Raw genomic sequence first — 18,117 nt, 5'->3', positions numbered from 1 at the left:
CATGGACTTTTCTACTCTCCCAGCTCTCTTCACTTAGTGGCATTTTCTGATGCTGATTATGCGGGTGACCCTGACGATCGGCGGTCCACTGGCGGGTATTGTGTCTATCTTGGTTCCAACTTGGTTTCATGGAGCTCCAAGAAACAATCTGGTGTTTCTCGCTCTAGCACAGAAGCCGAGTATCGTCAGCTCGCTGCTACTGCTGCTACTCTATCCTGGTTTCGTGCTCTCTTCCGTGACCTCCGGTTGCACCTCACATGTCCAAAGGTTTGGTGTGATAATATTTCGACTATTTCATTGGCCTCCAATCCTGTGTTCCACTCTAAAACCAGGCATATCGAAGTGGATTTCCACTATGTTCGTGAAAAAGTGGTTCGTCGTGAGCTGTCAGTTGGTTTTGTTTCTACCCACGATCAGCGTGCTGATATTTTTACAAAGGGGCTGTCTTCTCCACGCTTCTCACTTCTGGTAAACAAGCTTCCAGTCCGACCACGGACTCTCAGCTTGCGGGGGTGTAATAGAGACCTGTCCTAACCCGTCTAAACCACCTGCGCCCAAGCCCATCCTCTTAGTCATATACTGCACATGGGATAAACTCTATCTCAGCTACACAACAACTCTATCCTATCTAAAGCACTCCCTGTTTTGTATTTTGAATATATAGAGTTTTACTTCTGCACATGTACTTTGCTTCTAATAAATACAAAGGATTAACCTCAGTTTAATTGAGGCTTTCAATCACACCTCTGTTCACTCTTATAACCATCACCTCTTCAACAAACTTGTGCTTCAAGACAACTTTGAGAGAAGAATATGCATCTAGTTCTGCAATTTTGTAGGACTGCATCTTATCATTCTTGTCATAGCCCAAGCTGGAACCAAAAGACTGGGGATCATCATGTCCTCCAAAGATTCTCTCAAAGGTGTTGGCTAACAGATTGAAGGTATCTCTTCCTCATCTCATTTCTCTTTTCCTACAGATTCAAGACAATATTCTAATTGCTCATGAAGCTTCTCAAAAAGGAAATAATATGCTTTTTTTTTTTTTTTTTTTTGGCCAAAAAAATAATATGCTTTTAACCATAAGTTTCCTTGGGTAATAATACCTTACGCTTGCATCATGATTCTAGTCAACATTGTTTTTCATCTTCATTGAAATGACGGCGTTTTACATGAACATAAACCAGATGAAGGAACGTGAATACCTAGGATGTAGAAGATCATAAGATGAGTTATTCGACATATTTTGATTCCTATATATCCACTCATATGGTACTTCATTATATGATATATATATAAATTGTACAATATATATAAGATCCATCTGTATAGATATCATCTTCTATGTTAAGAGTAGATCCCTCTCAGTCTCTCACACTCTCACATACAGTATCAATCCCTCTCTCTCTCTCTCTCTCTCTCTCTCTCTCTCTCTCTCTCTCTCTCTCTCTCTCTCTCTCTCTCTCTCTCTCTCTCTCTCTCTCTCTCTCTCTCTCTCTCTCTATCTAGGTCTTTACCAGCTATTCTAGTTAATAAAAGATTTAATTCACGGAAGCACACTACAAAAACTCATGGAAGTGAAGTTAAAATTAACTTCTTTTTGAACTTCTTACTGGGGCAGCACCATCCTACAGGCGCGAGTGTTTGGATGCACGCATTTTGCCCGCGCAGTTAAGAGAAAAATTGTCCCGCTGCCTAATTACTTAATTAGTGGGGAGACATTGATGAACGCGGTCAGTGAAGCCCTATCTAAGTAAAGCTTCATCTGTTATTTTTCGGCCCCATGGGAGTTTACTCGACCCATTCCCCCGTCTCCCGCACTGGTTTTTCTTCAATATACCTTGGTTTCTGCATTAGCTATCATTTTAAGAGTTTGTTCAAATCTGTTATATTCTATAACCTGCTTTCCCTTTTGGCAAATCAATTACCAACTCCTGCTGGTCAATTCGATGATGCCTAATTGTCTATGCACAAAACAATGATCTCCAATTGCAGGGTGGGAGTTTAGAATGAATGGGACTAAGGTATTATGTAGACAAATTTGGCTCTTTAAAATTGAGCAAATGACACCAACACTTAATCTCATGCCAACGTTGAATTCCTCCCAACCACCAAGACAGAAGGTGACACATTTAATTTTAATTATGTTCCCATACTGGAATTGAAAATTTCATTACATCAAAATTGTGAAAGCTGTTATAAATTACAATTACGACAAATTTTCAGTTATATTCTATACTCAACTCTTCACACCAACAAAACACAATGCTACCTCAGCTTGGGCCTGGACCTCTTCCAAGACCTTTACAATGCTCTCACGGCACATCGTGGTTTCACCACGATCCAAAAGCATTTTCCTTAGTCTTCATCCATGCACAAGAAAAGTAGGGGGGATCAGACATGTGAATCAACTGAAATATATCAACTCGGCATGTAACAATCCAAATCTATAAGATTTCTAGATGTCAACCATACGGTTGAATTCAAAGCGTTTAATTCCAATGTAACAATGACATCCACGAGATCTTCACCAATCAAAGACGACTGTCCCTTGGCTGCATCTCTCTTGGGACACATACCAAAAGTGAGGTTTGGATTCATCAAGTTACACTTTTGAATGTTCTACCAACTTCAATACTTCCAAGAGACAAAACTCTACAGAATGTTCACAAAACTCTAACACTAGAGGTGACTAAATTATGGAATTAAGTGCTTACCCTGTCCTAGAATTTATGCATAAATGTTCAAGTAGCCATGTATTACAATCTATTCTACCCATATAAAATTGAAGCGGAGGCTCTGATTTCTTTACATATGGCATTTATATACTCTCTGTAATTCCTATAAAAAAAATATTCTTTAAAATAATAAACTATGCCATCATTATTGACAAATACCAAACTCAACCCCATGTCTAATCAAGTATTTAAATCAATTACACGAACCTTCCTTGAGGTTTAATGTTTTTCAGTTTTAGAGATAACACTCCATTCTCATGACTGATTTCAGAATAAGTTTTACTTGGACATACAATCTTTAATTCTGAGATGAATTTATTAACAATTTTTGCTTGAAAGTATGAATTACCATTTTCTGATGATAGCATTTTTGTAGAATTTTTTTTTTTTATATGAAGCATTTTAAAGATTATTATTGCATATGATATTTTTTTCGCTTAATTAAACATCTCAAGTGATATATAAGCGATCAAGAAAATAGCAATGATAATTTATTTTATAATTACTTCAAAAGTTATCTTATGGACAATGGATGTTTTTGAAATTTCACTAAACCTCAAGGGCGGGGATGTGTAATGCACACTGAATATTTTAAAAGCTTCTCAGATTGGTTTTGATTTCTTTGTTCTTTTGGTTGAAAATAACCTTTTTTTTCTCTTTTCTTTTGCTTATGACAGTAATCTGTTCGATCTTTATGGAACTTTGGAATATTTTAAGTTTTTAACCACTTCACATATCTTGATTTCTTCTTTTAAAATAATATTTAATTGACGATTTTATAAAAAATATCATTTATAAAATAAGCATCTGGTTTATTGACTTCATTTATTTTATGGGTCACATGGCAATATTAAGAAATGCATGCCCAGGACAAGCGTTTCTTTACCAGTGGAAATAAATTCTATGAGCACAATGGATTGATATTTCCCAGCCCCCAAACATCTTCAATGTACAGTAAGCCAATAATCACCTTTCATCTACTGCCCTTTTAATGTATTTGCAAGGGACAAAAGAAATGATAATAACATAAATAATTATCAAGGTGAAATGTAGTACATACCTATAGACAGTTGCTATATCTCCGTGACCGGTGCAAACAATAAGCATGGCATTCGTGGGTAATGCAGCGTAAAGAGTGCGTATTTTAGTATCCATGCGAATAAGAATTTCCTTTAGTTCGGATGTTAAGCTGCATCTAATACCTTTTTTACTTCCAGACTTCTTTTGACATGTAAGCAAAGATATCATCTCTGCAAGTTTTCCATTTAATTTCTCCACATCCTCTGCTTGTTTCTTTAAATGACGATTCAATTCTGAGAATTGAGTCCAAACAAATTGCACTCTCTCATTCCTTGCCTACAATCAACATAGATGTAAACAAGCTGGTTAAAATATGCAGCCAAATGATAGGGATGAGAAAAACAAGTGAACACAACCATTTATTATACAGTCTACCTCCTTTTGAGCTTTGGATAGAGCTTCATCATCAGAGGACACAGGAAATGAATGGGATAATTCAGAGCCATAACGCTTCACAATGGAAACATCATCAATGATAGAAGTGGTCTTTCCACTCTCACTCAAAACTGTTAGGAGCCTTTTTCGCACCAGTGATGGTGACGTACCAAAGTCAGGTCCTAATCCAACAAAAGAAGCATAAATATATAATTAAAAATAAATTTCTACATTAAAAGAGATTGATGAACACAAAAGCAAATAATCATCGTCTCAGCCACAGAAATATATCTAGCTACTTTTATTTGTTCAATTATTTCTTTCTACATTCAGAAGCAATTATATTTTTATTTTTGCAATAAACTGCCCTTTGTTTTACTTTCTATTTTCCATATAAATTATAACAAATGTATTTCTCACCATGACAAGGTTCAACATAAGTCTTTGTAACAAAATTCATATAGTTTAAGAAAAGCAATGCTGTTGACATGGACACACTGCACCATGATACAGAAAAAAGGTGTCAGCGAAGGCTGTTTCGCAAAATTTAAACTCTTTGGCAGGCTGCATATGTGCCTGTTCGTATTTACAAACTACCTACACTTTTTTTTATCTCCGACAATGTCCATAAATTCCACTAGTCAATGGTGCAATGTAAATGCATAAGAAAGACTCACTTACCATGTCTAATCTTTAGAAGTGCCAGTTCCATAGCAGCTCTTGCATCTTCAGTACTGTCATGACCATTCCCTGACTGCTGTATCTCTTTAGAAAGAAATCTCTTGGCAAGAACTCGAAGAGCAGATTTGTAAGAACCACGACCAGAGTGTTTGTACAATATTGCTGTATCAATCACTAGATTGTGAGAGATTTTCAATGCTAGCAAGTCATTCTCCAATGAATGCCCAACTAGGACGGTCTCTTTGTAAACCAGCTTTAGAAAGTCCTCCTGAGCATGGAAAGCAACTGTATGTAAACCAGAATGCAATAGTGTCCTAACATGAAATGATGAAATTAATAAGTGAAGGAACTACTCACAAGTCACAGCCATGGCAAACCAGTAAGCATGTATAAATAAATACACACATACGTATTTACAAAAATGAATGGTAAGACTCAAGTAATGAACCTGAATATCTTTAAGACTTGTAGTCACCCCATCTAACATCTCACTTGTGATTCCACTAAACCTGCATAGAAAGTCTCTTGTCATTCACACCGCAGTAAATCAAATAGTATACCTGCAATCAAATTATAGGACTGATGTTTATCCAGAAAAGAATCAACAGTAAGAATAATATCAAGAAATCAAATCATAAGAAACCGGTGATTTCTTTAAATCTTTACAACTTTTCCAGATTGTCTTTATTTTTCTTATTGAATAACAAACTATAAAAGCCCCAAGTTTAGCTTAAGTCAAAAAAAAAAGATCATAACCGTTTAGCACATTCTCTTCATTTTTTTCCTGCTAATCATCTCCTGTTTACGGATCACTCGAGCACTGTAACAAAATGTCTTGATTTCTTACCCTTCCTATTTCCATCAAGTTTATTTTTACATGTGAATCCAGGTTAGGCGAAATTTGTAATGCAACTGTAATAGAAATTAAACCATCTTTCATTCTTCTGAGACTTAAAAGTTCAAAACTTCAGGATACTTTATTTTTCACTCTACTCAGTAATATTTAACTAGCATGTCAAACAGTACCTCCAAAGTCCTACCATCTCAGAAGTGACTGAGCTTCACTCTTTTTACCCCCCATAGAAATACAATGACCACCATGCATTTAATTCGACCAACATAATGTAGTATACAAAAAACACGTATTAAAGGACAAACGTTCGATGATAGGAGTGATTTGGGAAAAAAGAACAAAACAAAACTAAAGTCAATGTATTACCGAAACAGTGTGAAGCCTATTACTGAGAAGATAAGAGAAACTAGGCTTTGGTGGATGGACATATACAACAGATGATGCAGGACAGAAGCAAAGGCTGCTGTCTTGCTTCAGTAATAGGCAAAAAACCACAGTAGGAAGGAAATTCCAGCAATAAACAGTAGAAAAGAGAGAGAATAAAGCTATAGAATCAAAGTTGGAATGTAGATAGATGAGTTCTAGGGTTTGGGAACCCAAGAGAAACACTAAAATCAGAAAACTCAGAATAATATTGATAAAAAAATTGTCTATTACAACCTAAAGCTTAAACTTATATAGGAAAACATATTACTCAACTGACTAGGAAAGCAATAAACCTTAACTAACTAGGAAAACATAGAGTAAAATGACCTTAAAAGAGCTAATGAAATCAGGAAACTAGGCTCTTAATCCAACTAGGAAATAATAATTAGAAAGACACTACAAAAATACTAATTCTTGGAACCCTAGAAAATGCTCCTGCATCATCAACAGACTACTAAATACACCTATAACCATATGAAGACTAGTTAAAGTAGAAGGTAAAAGACTACGAGGCTGAGCAAAACTAACATGAAAAAGTATCGTGAAAAGATCTAAAAATATAAATTTAATTTGCATATTAGAAAAGACTGTAAGACTAGAATTCATATGGTAGAGGAGATGAGTATACTGAAACACAATTCCAACAAATGAAACAAGCATCTTATTCGAGTAACATCAATTAAAGGATACACATTATCTATGTGAGCACAAAGACAGCAGAGACATATGTGTACATACATACGTATGTAAGTACACACATACACAGGATATACATACATATATATATATATATATATTTTAGCCAAAGCATCAGAAGCTATAATGGTTTCAATACTCAAGAAAACATATTCAGTAAAGGACTAGCAAAGCTAAAATAAAAACGTACCTGGTGTTATAATCTATTATGGTATTTGTTGGCTTAACCAATTTGTCTAGAACAACCTGAGATTCATCAAAGGGCACATTAAAATATTGAAGAAGACAGATCATTAATTATGATAACAAAGATATATAAAGGTAGAAGAAATTTTAAGAGTCTAGAGCTACATTAAAAATTTTAAAGCATTCAAATCAGATTCATAATCACTAGTCAAAATTTACACAAAGCTGATGTACAAGTTCTTGATATCATGTCATATCAGGAATTCCAAAAAACTTATACGGGGCATTGCCACAGTGGCTATATCATTAAGAAAATACTGCATTCCAGAAAGGCAAACAAGATCCATGCATCACCAATGTACTAATCACAATATGTGTCCACATATTTGAGATGAGAGTAGACATATCAGAGAAACAATTTTTGTTCCATTAATGCAAAACCTTATATAGAAATCATGAAATGTTAGTTATGAAAGCAAACCCCCAAAAGGAATGGAAAACAAAATGTTCATCTGGTGTAAATTTAAAGTTGAATCCTTCCTAAATCCTATAACATAAGCTAGTATAAAAAAGGTACATCATATATCACTCGAAAATGATATTTTATTCAATTGAACTTACAGGTGTTAAAACATTCTAATTTAAATAAGAGCAAAACACAATTAGGAAGTCACATTAAAAAGCAACTTTTAGATTAAATTAAATTTAGAAGAAATACACAAAATCTTGCATCCAAATCACATTCAAATCCAATTCCTTTTGCAAAATGAGGAAAGAAAAAATACACAACATACCTGTCCTTTGATAGTCACCAATGTCACTCTTGTTAGCTCAAACCCCTCACTTGTGACACACTGACAAAACAAAATAGATCAACCAAGATGACATGAGTACGCCAATACTTTCTGAGCAAAAAAGAAAAATCTTAAATTCCCACTATCCCAACAAAGTTAGATAAAGGGAGGGAAGATTAAAAGCTGAAGCACTGACTACAACAAGAAACATTAGCATGTATGATTCTGAGAAAAGCAAAACCAGATGCATTCAAAAAGCAACTTTCAGAAGGTAATGAATCTAGCTGTGGAGCTTAAAGCCAAAATGCAAGTATGTGACCTCTTATCAATCACTAACAACTAGCACTCTGTATGTCATAAAAAAGAGTTTCATCTATAACCAAGTCTCTAATTCTTATTCCTTTACCCATTGTCCTTTCTCTTCTACAAAGAAGACACTGTGCCACCCCTTCTCCCCCACAACCAACACCATTCTCCCACAATCAAATTTTCCCTATAAAAAAAAAATTAGTAGAAGCAACCCCCCTCCCGCCCGTAATAAAAAAAAAAAAAAAAAAAAACATCTACCAAACATAACTGTCAAGCTCAAGATCACTAACAGAGCTTGAAGTTGGCAATTACAGGACACACATAAAGGAAGTGAACTCGAGGGGAAAGGAAAAATTCCAAATACAAGTTATTCACATGATCAAATCTTTTTCTAGCATTAAATGAACAAGAATTTAAGGGTAAAACCATGATTTTTTTTTTTTCGTTTTGGTTCTTTGTTTCTAAATTCATACGATGCAACTAAATTCAGCAGTGGTGGGCCAAAAATATCAATTGATAATTCATAACACCAAAGACCAATTAAAAATACAACAGGGTATCATCTCTATTCTATCCGTATGAGTGAACATTCCAATAAGAAGCTACAGACCTAGAAAAGAACTCACTGGTGGAAAAACCACCCATTTAGGATTCAGCTAACAAGTACAAAATAAATAGGAAGGAATAATGTGCCTCATCATTGAAATCCCACAAGCTAACAGTTATCTAGCACTTTATGGAAATAAATTAAAACATTTTCTTATCTTCTCAAAATTGACATTCAAGGATTTACCATCTCGCAATCAAGTGCCAATATTTCATAGGGGGTTGATCCTGAAGGGGCAGGAAGAGTAGAGAGAAAATCTGCATTGAATCAATATAAGATTTTAAAGAACAAGCCATTGATTAAATCAAAGAAAAAAATTAATTTATAACTCAAACAACATTTGTCTTCTGACCTGGCTGATTGAAGCAATATCCATTGTCTTCCAGTTGTTTTGCTGTAAGAGTGTAAAATGTAATGGGGAAAGGTAGATCCTTCATAAGTTCAACAGAGGATGGATCATCTGTACCATGACCACATTCTTCGGTATAACAAAGATTCCATATAGAAAACAAAAAAAAAATGTTAAGGGGATCCTCAAGGAGTGGAAAAATAATTTCACAGAACAAAGGGATGCATACAAGTTATATATAAACAAAAGTTACAAGCCTTCATTTAACATGTTCCCATCACAGAACAGCCTAATTGTGTAAGTTAATTTAGGGCACGAACGGCAGAAACTCAAGAAAGGTTAAAAATACCTTAATAAAGTCCAGGTAAAATGAAAGATGCATAGATCAAAGGAATTTTTTTTTTTTTTTCATAGGAATAAGACCAAAGAAAGGTCAAGTACAGACCTCCTTTTTCTTGCCTAACTTGAGTGAGGAAGTTACTTATTTTAATTTTCTTTTTAACAAAAAAAAAAAAAAAAAAAACTGATAATTGTTAATATGCAGCTCACCTCAAATGATAAGAACCTAAATTAACTTGAAAATGCAAAAACTTTATGGCCAAGCAACCAATACAAAAGATTTCTACAAGACATGAGAAAAGTAACAAGATACTTGGGTTCTATTCATACCGATTAAACTAATGTTATAGCATGAATGCATGAATCTCAAAAAAGAAAGCTTTTCTAGACTTCCATATGAAAGAATCTCAGTTCATGCATATTACTGAAACACCAGAGACCTATATGGACAGAGCTTTAGGGTGCTTGTTTCTTGCTTTTCTACTCACACAAGTTGGAATAGTATTCATATCATTTAACTCTGTAAAATTCCCAACTTTGTCATGCAAATACACAAAATTGAGAGAAAAGGGCAAGAAGCTCAGTATGATTGATGTTCTTCAAACATGTCACAGACCTTGTTCAGATGCCAAATTCCTCATACCTGAACTATTTTCTTCCCTCTTTCTTTTCAGCTTGCATGTTAGGAGTGCATCAATTGTCTGCATTCCATCTGAGATACAGCTAGCATAGAACAAAAAACAAAGCCATAAAAAGTGCACAGCACAGAAAAATACTAACAATAGTCTCGAAAGTCAAAGGAAGATATCATGTTTATTACCAACCTGAGAGCTAACACTGGCCTTGGCTTGCCACAGAATTCTTTGAGACTCCTAAGCAGTCGATGCTGTGATAAATACAAAGCTGCATCCAGGCCCGGTACATAGAGCATAACCACCTTGGGAATGAGAGGCTTGTTCTGCAAAATGTAAGATTACTGTATAAACAACTCTAAGCATCCATGTTTCTTTCTACTGTATGTCTATAAACCATGCACCAAACAGATTAAGAATATTTGGATGTTCACAGTATCCGGATGCAGCCGTTGATCAATCCATGAGCAATGCAGATCGACCGGCACATAATAATTTTTGGTGAATTTCAGATGCAGAATGATCAGAACCACTAATCACTTAGACTCTAGGTTTTTAACTCTCGAGTTTTGGGCAGAGTTAAAACTAAAAACCTAATCTCAAACGACAATTCTACATCCGAAGTAATTAACCAGTCAAGATTGGGATTAAAATCTATAAAACGAGACACAAAACCCTTGGGGGGTCAATACTGGCTGGCAGAACTTAAAAAAATTTCTGTGCCGATCGTTCGATCGGTGACACGTAAAAATGTTCGGCCGACCACTTAAGAAGCTTTTTCTACACACACAGAGTTCATAGTTTCATGAGTCTTCCACCTATTTGATGGGATGATTAAGAAATTATCTATGGTTAAAATCTTCACAACTGATCAATGGATATAACCCTTTAGGTATGAATAGTTTCCACCTATTTTTGGTAATACACTCTCATCAAATTGATCAGTAACCATACAAATACTGGAATCATCAAAATAGAGAAAAAGGAATGGAAGTATTCCTTACCTTAATAAAAACCCATGACGGCATGAATCCCTCAGCAAGTACCCAGGTCACTAGTTCTTGAACCTCCTATATCACAACACCAAAACTCCACTCATTCTTTCTTCTTGTCTTGATTAATAAATTGTCAAACTCGAATAAAAAATTTCATACCACTTCACAGAGAAGAAACAAGATTTCAAAAATTTTGGGTGAATAATTATACTTACTTGCAAATTCAGAGTTGAGTTGGCCTCTGGCATCTTAAAAACCACTTCTGCTTTACTCTGCAAAGGCACATAAGATTAAATGCAAATGCACTAGACTTCAGTTTCTATCAAAAGCCCACCAGACAGAATAAAACTTTTGGGCAGAAAATGCATTACTAGCATAACCATTTTAAGCTTCTAACACTTTCAAACCGACAAAATCGAATCCAAAGCTATAAAACCAATTACAGATGCACTAAAAAAAGCCTCTATTTAGGACTTCCCAAGTTCAAAAATAAAAAAATAGTTACGATTTTGAATTATAATGCAATAACATGAGCACCAAATTCTAGAACCCAAATACCAATTCATGAAAAAACAAAAAACAAAACAAAATAGAAGGCAATGAAATTTAAATAAAGAAAAATTGAGAGAGAGAGTACTTGAGGCCCATAAACATCGAAGAAACTGGGAAGTTTGTAATCATTGTTGTTGGTGTTGTTGTTTGAGCTATCTTCCTCGGAAGCTAAAGCTTCGCATTTATCGTGGGAAGAAGGCATGGCCTCTGTGAAGCTTAACAAACCCAACTACATTGAGAGACAGGCACACAGCGATACAAAGGCGACGTAGAAGACTTACAAACCCTTTTATTTTGTTTGGGCCGACCGTAGAAGAATGAGCCTGAGACCCAAAACTTAAGTTGGGCTGGGCTGGGCTCGAAATTTGCGAGTGTTGTGGTATTACTATCCAGAATGGGGATAAGAATAACCTCAATCAGTGTTAGTGTCAAGTTGATGACAGGTTGTGGGCTGCCAAACAGCCCCCATATATGGTTATAAGAGGACTCCAGAATGTGCACAACTCTTCACAAATATCAACAGGTTGTGGGCTGCCAAACAGCCCCCATATATAGTTATCAGAGGACTCCAGAATGTGCACAACTCTTCACAAATAGAGAGAGAGAGAGAGAGAGAGAGAGAGAGAGAGAGAGAGAGAGATAGAGAGTGCGAGTGCGAGTGCGAGTGCGAGTGCGAGTGCGAGAGCGAGAGCGAGAGCGAGAGGAGGATGTCGTCTCGGCAATCTCGGTCACTGGTGCAGCCCATAGGGCAAAAGAGGCTGACGAACGTGGCGGTGGTGCGATTGAGAAAGCACGGCAATCGCTTCGAAATCGCTTCCTACAAGAACAAGGTCCTATCATGGCGTTCTGGCGTGTAAGCTTTCTCTATCTCTCACTCTCAGCCCCAATATTGTTTTAATTTTTTTAATCAAAACCCAAAAAAAAAAATATATATATATATATATTACTATTAAAACAATGGTTACAAGAAATGTTTGGCAAACTTGTGGTGGTGTTGATATTTTGTGTATATAAAGGAAACTTGTTTAATATGTTATCTTTTTATTTTGTGTTTAGAACTTTTTTGAATTTTGTTTAGTATCATCAAAAGCATTAACATTTTTTCATTGAAAGAATATAAAAAGTGGTAATGATATGTTTTCGGACAGAGAGAAAGATTTGGATGAAGTGCTGCAGTCACATACCGTTTTCACAAATGTTTCGAAAGGTGTTCTTGCCAAGACAAAAGATTTGGTGGCTGCATTTGGGTCAGATGATCAGACCAAGATTTGTTTGGAGGTCAGTGAAATGAATATCGTTCCAGTTATTTATCGGGTTCCATTATTGTTGTAAATATGTAGTTGACTCGTAAGCTTTGTTGTTGTAGATTTTGGATAAAGGAGAGCTTCAAGTGGCTGGGAAGGAGAGGGAATCGGTGTTGTCCAGTCAGTTTCGGGACATTGCAACGATTGTTATGCAGAAAACCTATAATCCTGAAACTCGACGCCCTTACACTATTAGCTTGATTGAGAGATTGATGCATGAAATTCATTTTGCTGTAGATCCACATAGAGGTTCAAAGAAGCAGGTAATTGAATGTGATTTTGGCTGTATCTTACATAAGAATTTTATAGTTGTATACTTGTATGGAGTTCACTATGTGCCTGATAGATGTGAATTCTGGCTATGTTCGTGAGAATTAAGTTTGTTATTAGTTGTGGTAAATACATAATGGATAGGAAAAAGATTAATGAGTCCTAGAATGGGTCTCCCAGTTTGCAAATTAGTGCTATTGTCTGAGGATATGTGGCTAATACTATTTCTTATGCAGGCTCTGGAAGTTATTCATGAGCTTCAGAAGCACTTTCCAATAAAACGGTCTCCTATGAAATTGCGGCTCACAGTTCCTGAACATGAATTTTCATCTCTTTCGGAGAAGCTGACTGCCTGGAATGCTAGCATAGTTTCAAAAGAACAATCTGGAAGTCAGCTATCAATTGTCAGTCCCAAGTATTTTCCTTATTATTTGGCAACTTAATTTCCTAAAGCGCATTAGAAACTTATGTGCCTATAAGCATTCTACTTTACTGAGTCACGCACATTACAATGGTTTATGCACTACCATTGTGGGAGTAATTGTGAAATTTCTTGCATTTGATTGTTGTGCAGATTTGTGAACTGGACCCTGGTTTTTACCGTGACTGTGAAGGGGTATTGATGAATTTGCATGGAAGATATGAAGTTCTTGCACTCTCTGTGCATGCGGAGGGTGACGCTGTTGTCGATCAATATGATGATCACGAGGATGAACCGTCACGCTCACTCAATGAATCCTCTGATTCTGACGTATCAAAGAAAAAAGAAACTACGAATTCTGACTTATCAACGAAGGAATCAGCTGATCCTGTGCTAAAACTGAGTGAGAAAATGCAAAACCAGAGCATCTCTACGGGGAATGGAAATGCTGCAGGCGATGGAAAGCAAAACAGATGCAGCACATGCAATGCATTTGTGGGTGATTCCAAGCAGTATAGGGATCACTTCAAGAGTGAGTGGCACAAGCATAATTTAAGACGCAAAACCAGACAACTCCCTCCTCTTACTGAAGAAGAATGTGCAGCTGACATTGAAATGGGTGACTCAAAGTCTGATTTGAAGGATTATTCATTCTAATGGAGATTAAATGTAAAATTTTGAAAGCCTGAGATAGTTGGTTACTCTGCAAATTGATTTACGTGATCTGACATATATCTCTTTGTTTACTCAAAAACCAATGTAAACTGGACTTAAATTACTCTACAATTTTGTATGGAAAAATTATCTCCTGTGTATATGGTTCCCTGGTGACCTGGGTTTCATTATTTAATGGTAGTAGTTTTTGCGCTACTATTTTGTAGATTTGCACTCTCGTTTTTATACTTTTGCTTGTCTTTTTGTTTATTCAATTACCAAAGCACTAAATGGATAGAGAAAAAGCCCGTGTTTTTTTTTTTTTAAAATAAATGGATATAGCAGAAGTTCATTTTCACAAAAGGGCACCTAATAATAATAGGTGCGTACAAATCTTATGTGGAAGGAGAGCAACGCCCATAGCTGTGTATGTCAAATGGACCCCCTGAACCTGTAGGTATACTATGCAAATGGACTCCCAAGTTTCTGTGTATGTCAAATTTGCAATGCTGGAACCATGAACTGACGTTGTTGGCAAATTCTAGTCTCAGAGCCGGGAAGAATGCATTGCAAATGGCAACAGCAAAGAACATTCAGCATTTGTTAATTGCTACTCTTTCTACAAAATGGGCAAACAATTAATAGCAACTACTTAACAAAAGTTCTTTTTTACCTACCAAAATGATGGAGTTTCCACTGGATTTAGTCAGATACAAATGAAAATGAGATCATTTACCATGAGGCTTTCATAGCTCTTGAAGATGTGACCTTTGGTCGCATCAGGCAGTCCTTACCATTCCGGAAAGAACTATTTCTGTTGTAATGAACTTCTGAGGCTGCTTGCTGGAAAAATAAGCAGTAATATGCAACAAAGACTGCTTATCTGTACAACTTATCAGAATCTATGTTCAAGAAAAAAAAGCTTTTATTATAAATTTTAAAATGTTTGGGAGGTCATGAAGGTGTACATCTTGAATTTATGAGATCAATGGAAAACATATCTGAGTGTATAGAAATGGAAAAGTAAATGTATGATGAATTATCATAATTCACTGCTGAAACAGTTACAACTGAATTCGTTTATGTATCATATCTATCTTCATCACCCAGATAAATGCAAGAAGACCAAATCAGTTTTGCTTTTCAATTTGTCTGTCTGCTTTCCATATATGAAATTAACAGGTTATGGTGAAAACTGATATTAACTCAATTAAGTAAGTGTGCAATGATTTGCAGACAGACTGTATCTTCACATAGATTAGTTGACAGATGGCATTCAAATGAATGTTGAAGCAGACATAGTTTTAGCATTATAGCATTGAATGTCTTTCATCAAAAGTAGAAGGCAGGGCTTCATTAACAAAACCAATGTGCACGAATACCCCTATGAACTATGAAAAATAAGGGGTTTTATCAAATTATACTTTTAACTTTTCATGCCATTGTAATGTCCCCCCAGAACTTTTAGATTATGTTGAATAGCGACCTCTGTTATCTCGTACCGTCAACAACAGATGAAAAGTGCATATAATTATCACATGAGAATAATGTATTGTGTTTTCCTAATAACATCAACCTAACATATCCCAACTTTAATCTCCTTGAAAGGAAAGACAATGGAATACCATGAAATCCATCCATGATGAAATGGAAGAGTGCATTTTCTATGCAGATACAAAAAATGATTAAATACGATGGATGGTAAGAGACACAGAAGATAAAAGATACAACCAAAATTATAAAACAACTGATTTTCTTCATTGATTTTCAAAGGTTACCACAAATAGTCAAAATGTCCCTAAAAACCTCAATCAGTTATATCAAAACAAAGTTTAGCCTCATCCCAAGGACCATTGATTTCAAACTTGTATTCCTGCATCCGTATAAGCCAATATGGGCAAACCACAGTTACAAAGATCAACAACCCTAACAACATCACAAAAAGCAACAAATGCAGGGTGTAAACAAAAGCCAAGGTGGCAATCATCAGACCAAAAGAAAACCAAAGGTGCAAACGGAAGGAATACTTCTTGATACAGTAAGTAACCAACGGAGCAAAAAGGAAAACTTGCAAAGAGAAAAGCATGATGGCAAAAACAAGCAGCCTTGACCGAAGGCACGAAGCTATGAAAACCGAGGCCACAACAGAGGCATTTAAAGAAATGCAGCTTCTCAAGGTCGGATTGTGTAGAGCCCCAGGAGCTCGTACGGTGGATCCAAAGTAGTCATGGAGGAAGAGATGGAGCACAAGGAGTGAAACAGTTACTGCCCAAATGGAGTTTAGGCTAATGGAAGTTGTAAGTGTTTGATAAATGGGAGCTAAAACATATAAGCCACTGATGAAAAATGAAATATTGAGCAAGTAATGGAAGAAAAGATTGAGGGAAAGCATTTCTTTGGTTAAAAGGAGAACAAGGAAACCCAATCCGAGAAGAGAGACATCAAGAAGCAAGAGTGAATTCTCATTGAGAATTGATCTGAGGGTGTAGGTCCACACCAAACCAACAAGGGCAACAATGCAGAGGTATTGGGAGATGGAAACAGAATCCAGCATGACTTTTAGTATGTCCCTTTTGACAACATTGGCATTCATGACCATATCTTCAAGAAAAGAATCATCAGTGTGATTGTCATCAAACCCAGGTTGCATTCCTCCATATGCCACTTTTCTCCATCTGGGTCTTGTGGGAGATGTGATCATCAACTCACTCATAAGGGTATCCATCATATACAATCCAAATGCTGAGGAAAACCCAAATCTGTCCTGATCAGTTGAACAAATCACGCCCAAACCCAATTGGGTCTTGCAATCAATTATATTGCAGAGAGAAAATGAAAAATTGCTCTGTTTGGTTTCAACCTGTTTGTTCAAGTATGTGAAACATAGACGACAATGAATAGTAATATGACAAACCAGACACCAACAACAGAAAGAAGAATAACACAATCTGCAGACTTCAATTTAGAACTTTGTTGAAAAGAATGTGAAACATAGACAACAATGAATAGTAATATGACAAACCAGACACCAACAACAGAAAGAAGAATAACACAATCTGCAGACTTCAATTTAGAACTTTGTTGAAAAGAATTATCACTAAGGATTGGATTTCAAAGATTCATATAAAAGAAAAGAAAATGTAGCTCTGGGTGAGTGGGTGTCAATAAAGAAAGAGTAATACCTCAATTCCTCAAACAGGACGGAGTATCGTTACAAATCCCATCTCCACCGCCTCATGGTTAGGGCTGAGTTGGGTGTTCTCACAACGTAGTTAAGGAGAAATCTTCGGCACACAAAAGCAAAGCAAATAATCAATCTTTGGTTCCAAGATTATAGCAACTAACTGTATAGACTATGGACTGTAATAATAGTAGGAAAACAAAGGCTGTATGTATAATTTTGTTTGGTTACCGCTTTTCGAACTTAATTATTTTATTAAAAATTATGATTAAATATCAAATATTAATAGTTTTTCAATAAAGAAGTAAGAGTGTAAGACACTAATTTTTTTTTAGTTTAGGTACTAATTTAGAGCATGACATTTTAGATTAGGTAACAAATCGGTTTGGTATATAGTTATAATTATTTCAAATTCATAAAAATTTAAAATTTATATGAGTTTAATGTTTTTAATTTATGATTGGGGGATGAAGTCTTATAACCGAGAAACTGAACATTAAAGTTTAAACCTTGCAAACATTGAAAAAATAACAAATCAATAAAAAAGTTATGATTGTTAGACAGTTACAACTCAGTATAACCATGTTTTTTAAAGTTGGTACCTAAACTAAACTTTAGTATCTAAAGTGAAATGACATAAACATTTTGGTAGTTAAAATGAAAAAACATTGCAAT

General features: G+C 35.6%; 2 protein-coding genes and 1 pseudogene across 5 annotated transcripts; 1 reads left to right on the top strand and 2 right to left on the bottom strand.

The window, feature by feature from the left end:
* Positions 1-2,079: 2,079 nt before the first annotated feature.
* Positions 2,080-11,851, bottom strand: LOC147277893 (Polynucleotidyl transferase, ribonuclease H-like superfamily protein). The gene is made up of 14 exons (XM_086253911.1): positions 11,698-11,851; positions 11,276-11,332; positions 11,070-11,135; positions 10,258-10,391; positions 10,077-10,156; positions 9,098-9,223; positions 8,932-9,002; positions 7,830-7,889; positions 7,040-7,095; positions 5,323-5,383; positions 4,875-5,142; positions 4,194-4,375; positions 3,799-4,094; positions 2,080-2,363 (listed from the first exon to the last, which is right to left on the bottom strand). The coding sequence occupies exons 1-14, from the start codon at positions 11,812-11,814 to the stop codon at positions 2,240-2,242; spliced, it is 1,698 nt and encodes a 565-aa protein (XP_086110037.1). The 5' UTR covers positions 11,815-11,851; the 3' UTR covers positions 2,080-2,239.
* Positions 11,852-12,240: 389 nt separating this feature from the next.
* LOC147277892 (sequence-specific DNA binding transcription factor) lies at positions 12,241-14,487 on the top strand. Its single transcript, XM_086255242.1, has 5 exons — positions 12,241-12,465; positions 12,761-12,890; positions 12,979-13,179; positions 13,423-13,590; positions 13,761-14,487. Exons 1-5 carry the CDS (start codon positions 12,320-12,322, stop codon positions 14,262-14,264), a joined length of 1,149 nt encoding a protein of 382 aa, XP_086111368.1. The 5' UTR covers positions 12,241-12,319; the 3' UTR covers positions 14,265-14,487.
* Positions 14,488-14,521: 34 nt separating this feature from the next.
* On the bottom strand, positions 14,522-17,577 carry LOC147277891 (phosphatidylinositol N-acetylglucosaminyltransferase subunit C pseudogene; annotated as a pseudogene). 3 transcript variants are annotated; one of them, XR_015124002.1, is made up of 2 exons: positions 14,998-17,577; positions 14,522-14,880 (listed from the first exon to the last, which is right to left on the bottom strand). The product of XR_015124002.1 is annotated as a phosphatidylinositol N-acetylglucosaminyltransferase subunit C pseudogene, transcript variant X2 (transcript). The 3 variants fall into 3 exon arrangements; XR_015124001.1 differs by having other exon boundaries at positions 14,522-17,121; positions 17,444-17,577; XR_015124003.1 differs by having other exon boundaries at positions 14,522-17,003; positions 17,444-17,577.
* Between the last annotated feature and the right edge of the window lie 540 nt (positions 17,578-18,117).

The sequence above is a fragment of the Dryas octopetala genome, chromosome 8, assembly GCF_963921425.1.
Source record: "Dryas octopetala chromosome 8, drDryOcto1.1, whole genome shotgun sequence".
Lineage (NCBI taxonomy): Eukaryota > Viridiplantae > Streptophyta > Magnoliopsida > Rosales > Rosaceae > Dryas > Dryas octopetala.
This window is presented reverse-complemented; position numbering and strand designations above follow the sequence as displayed.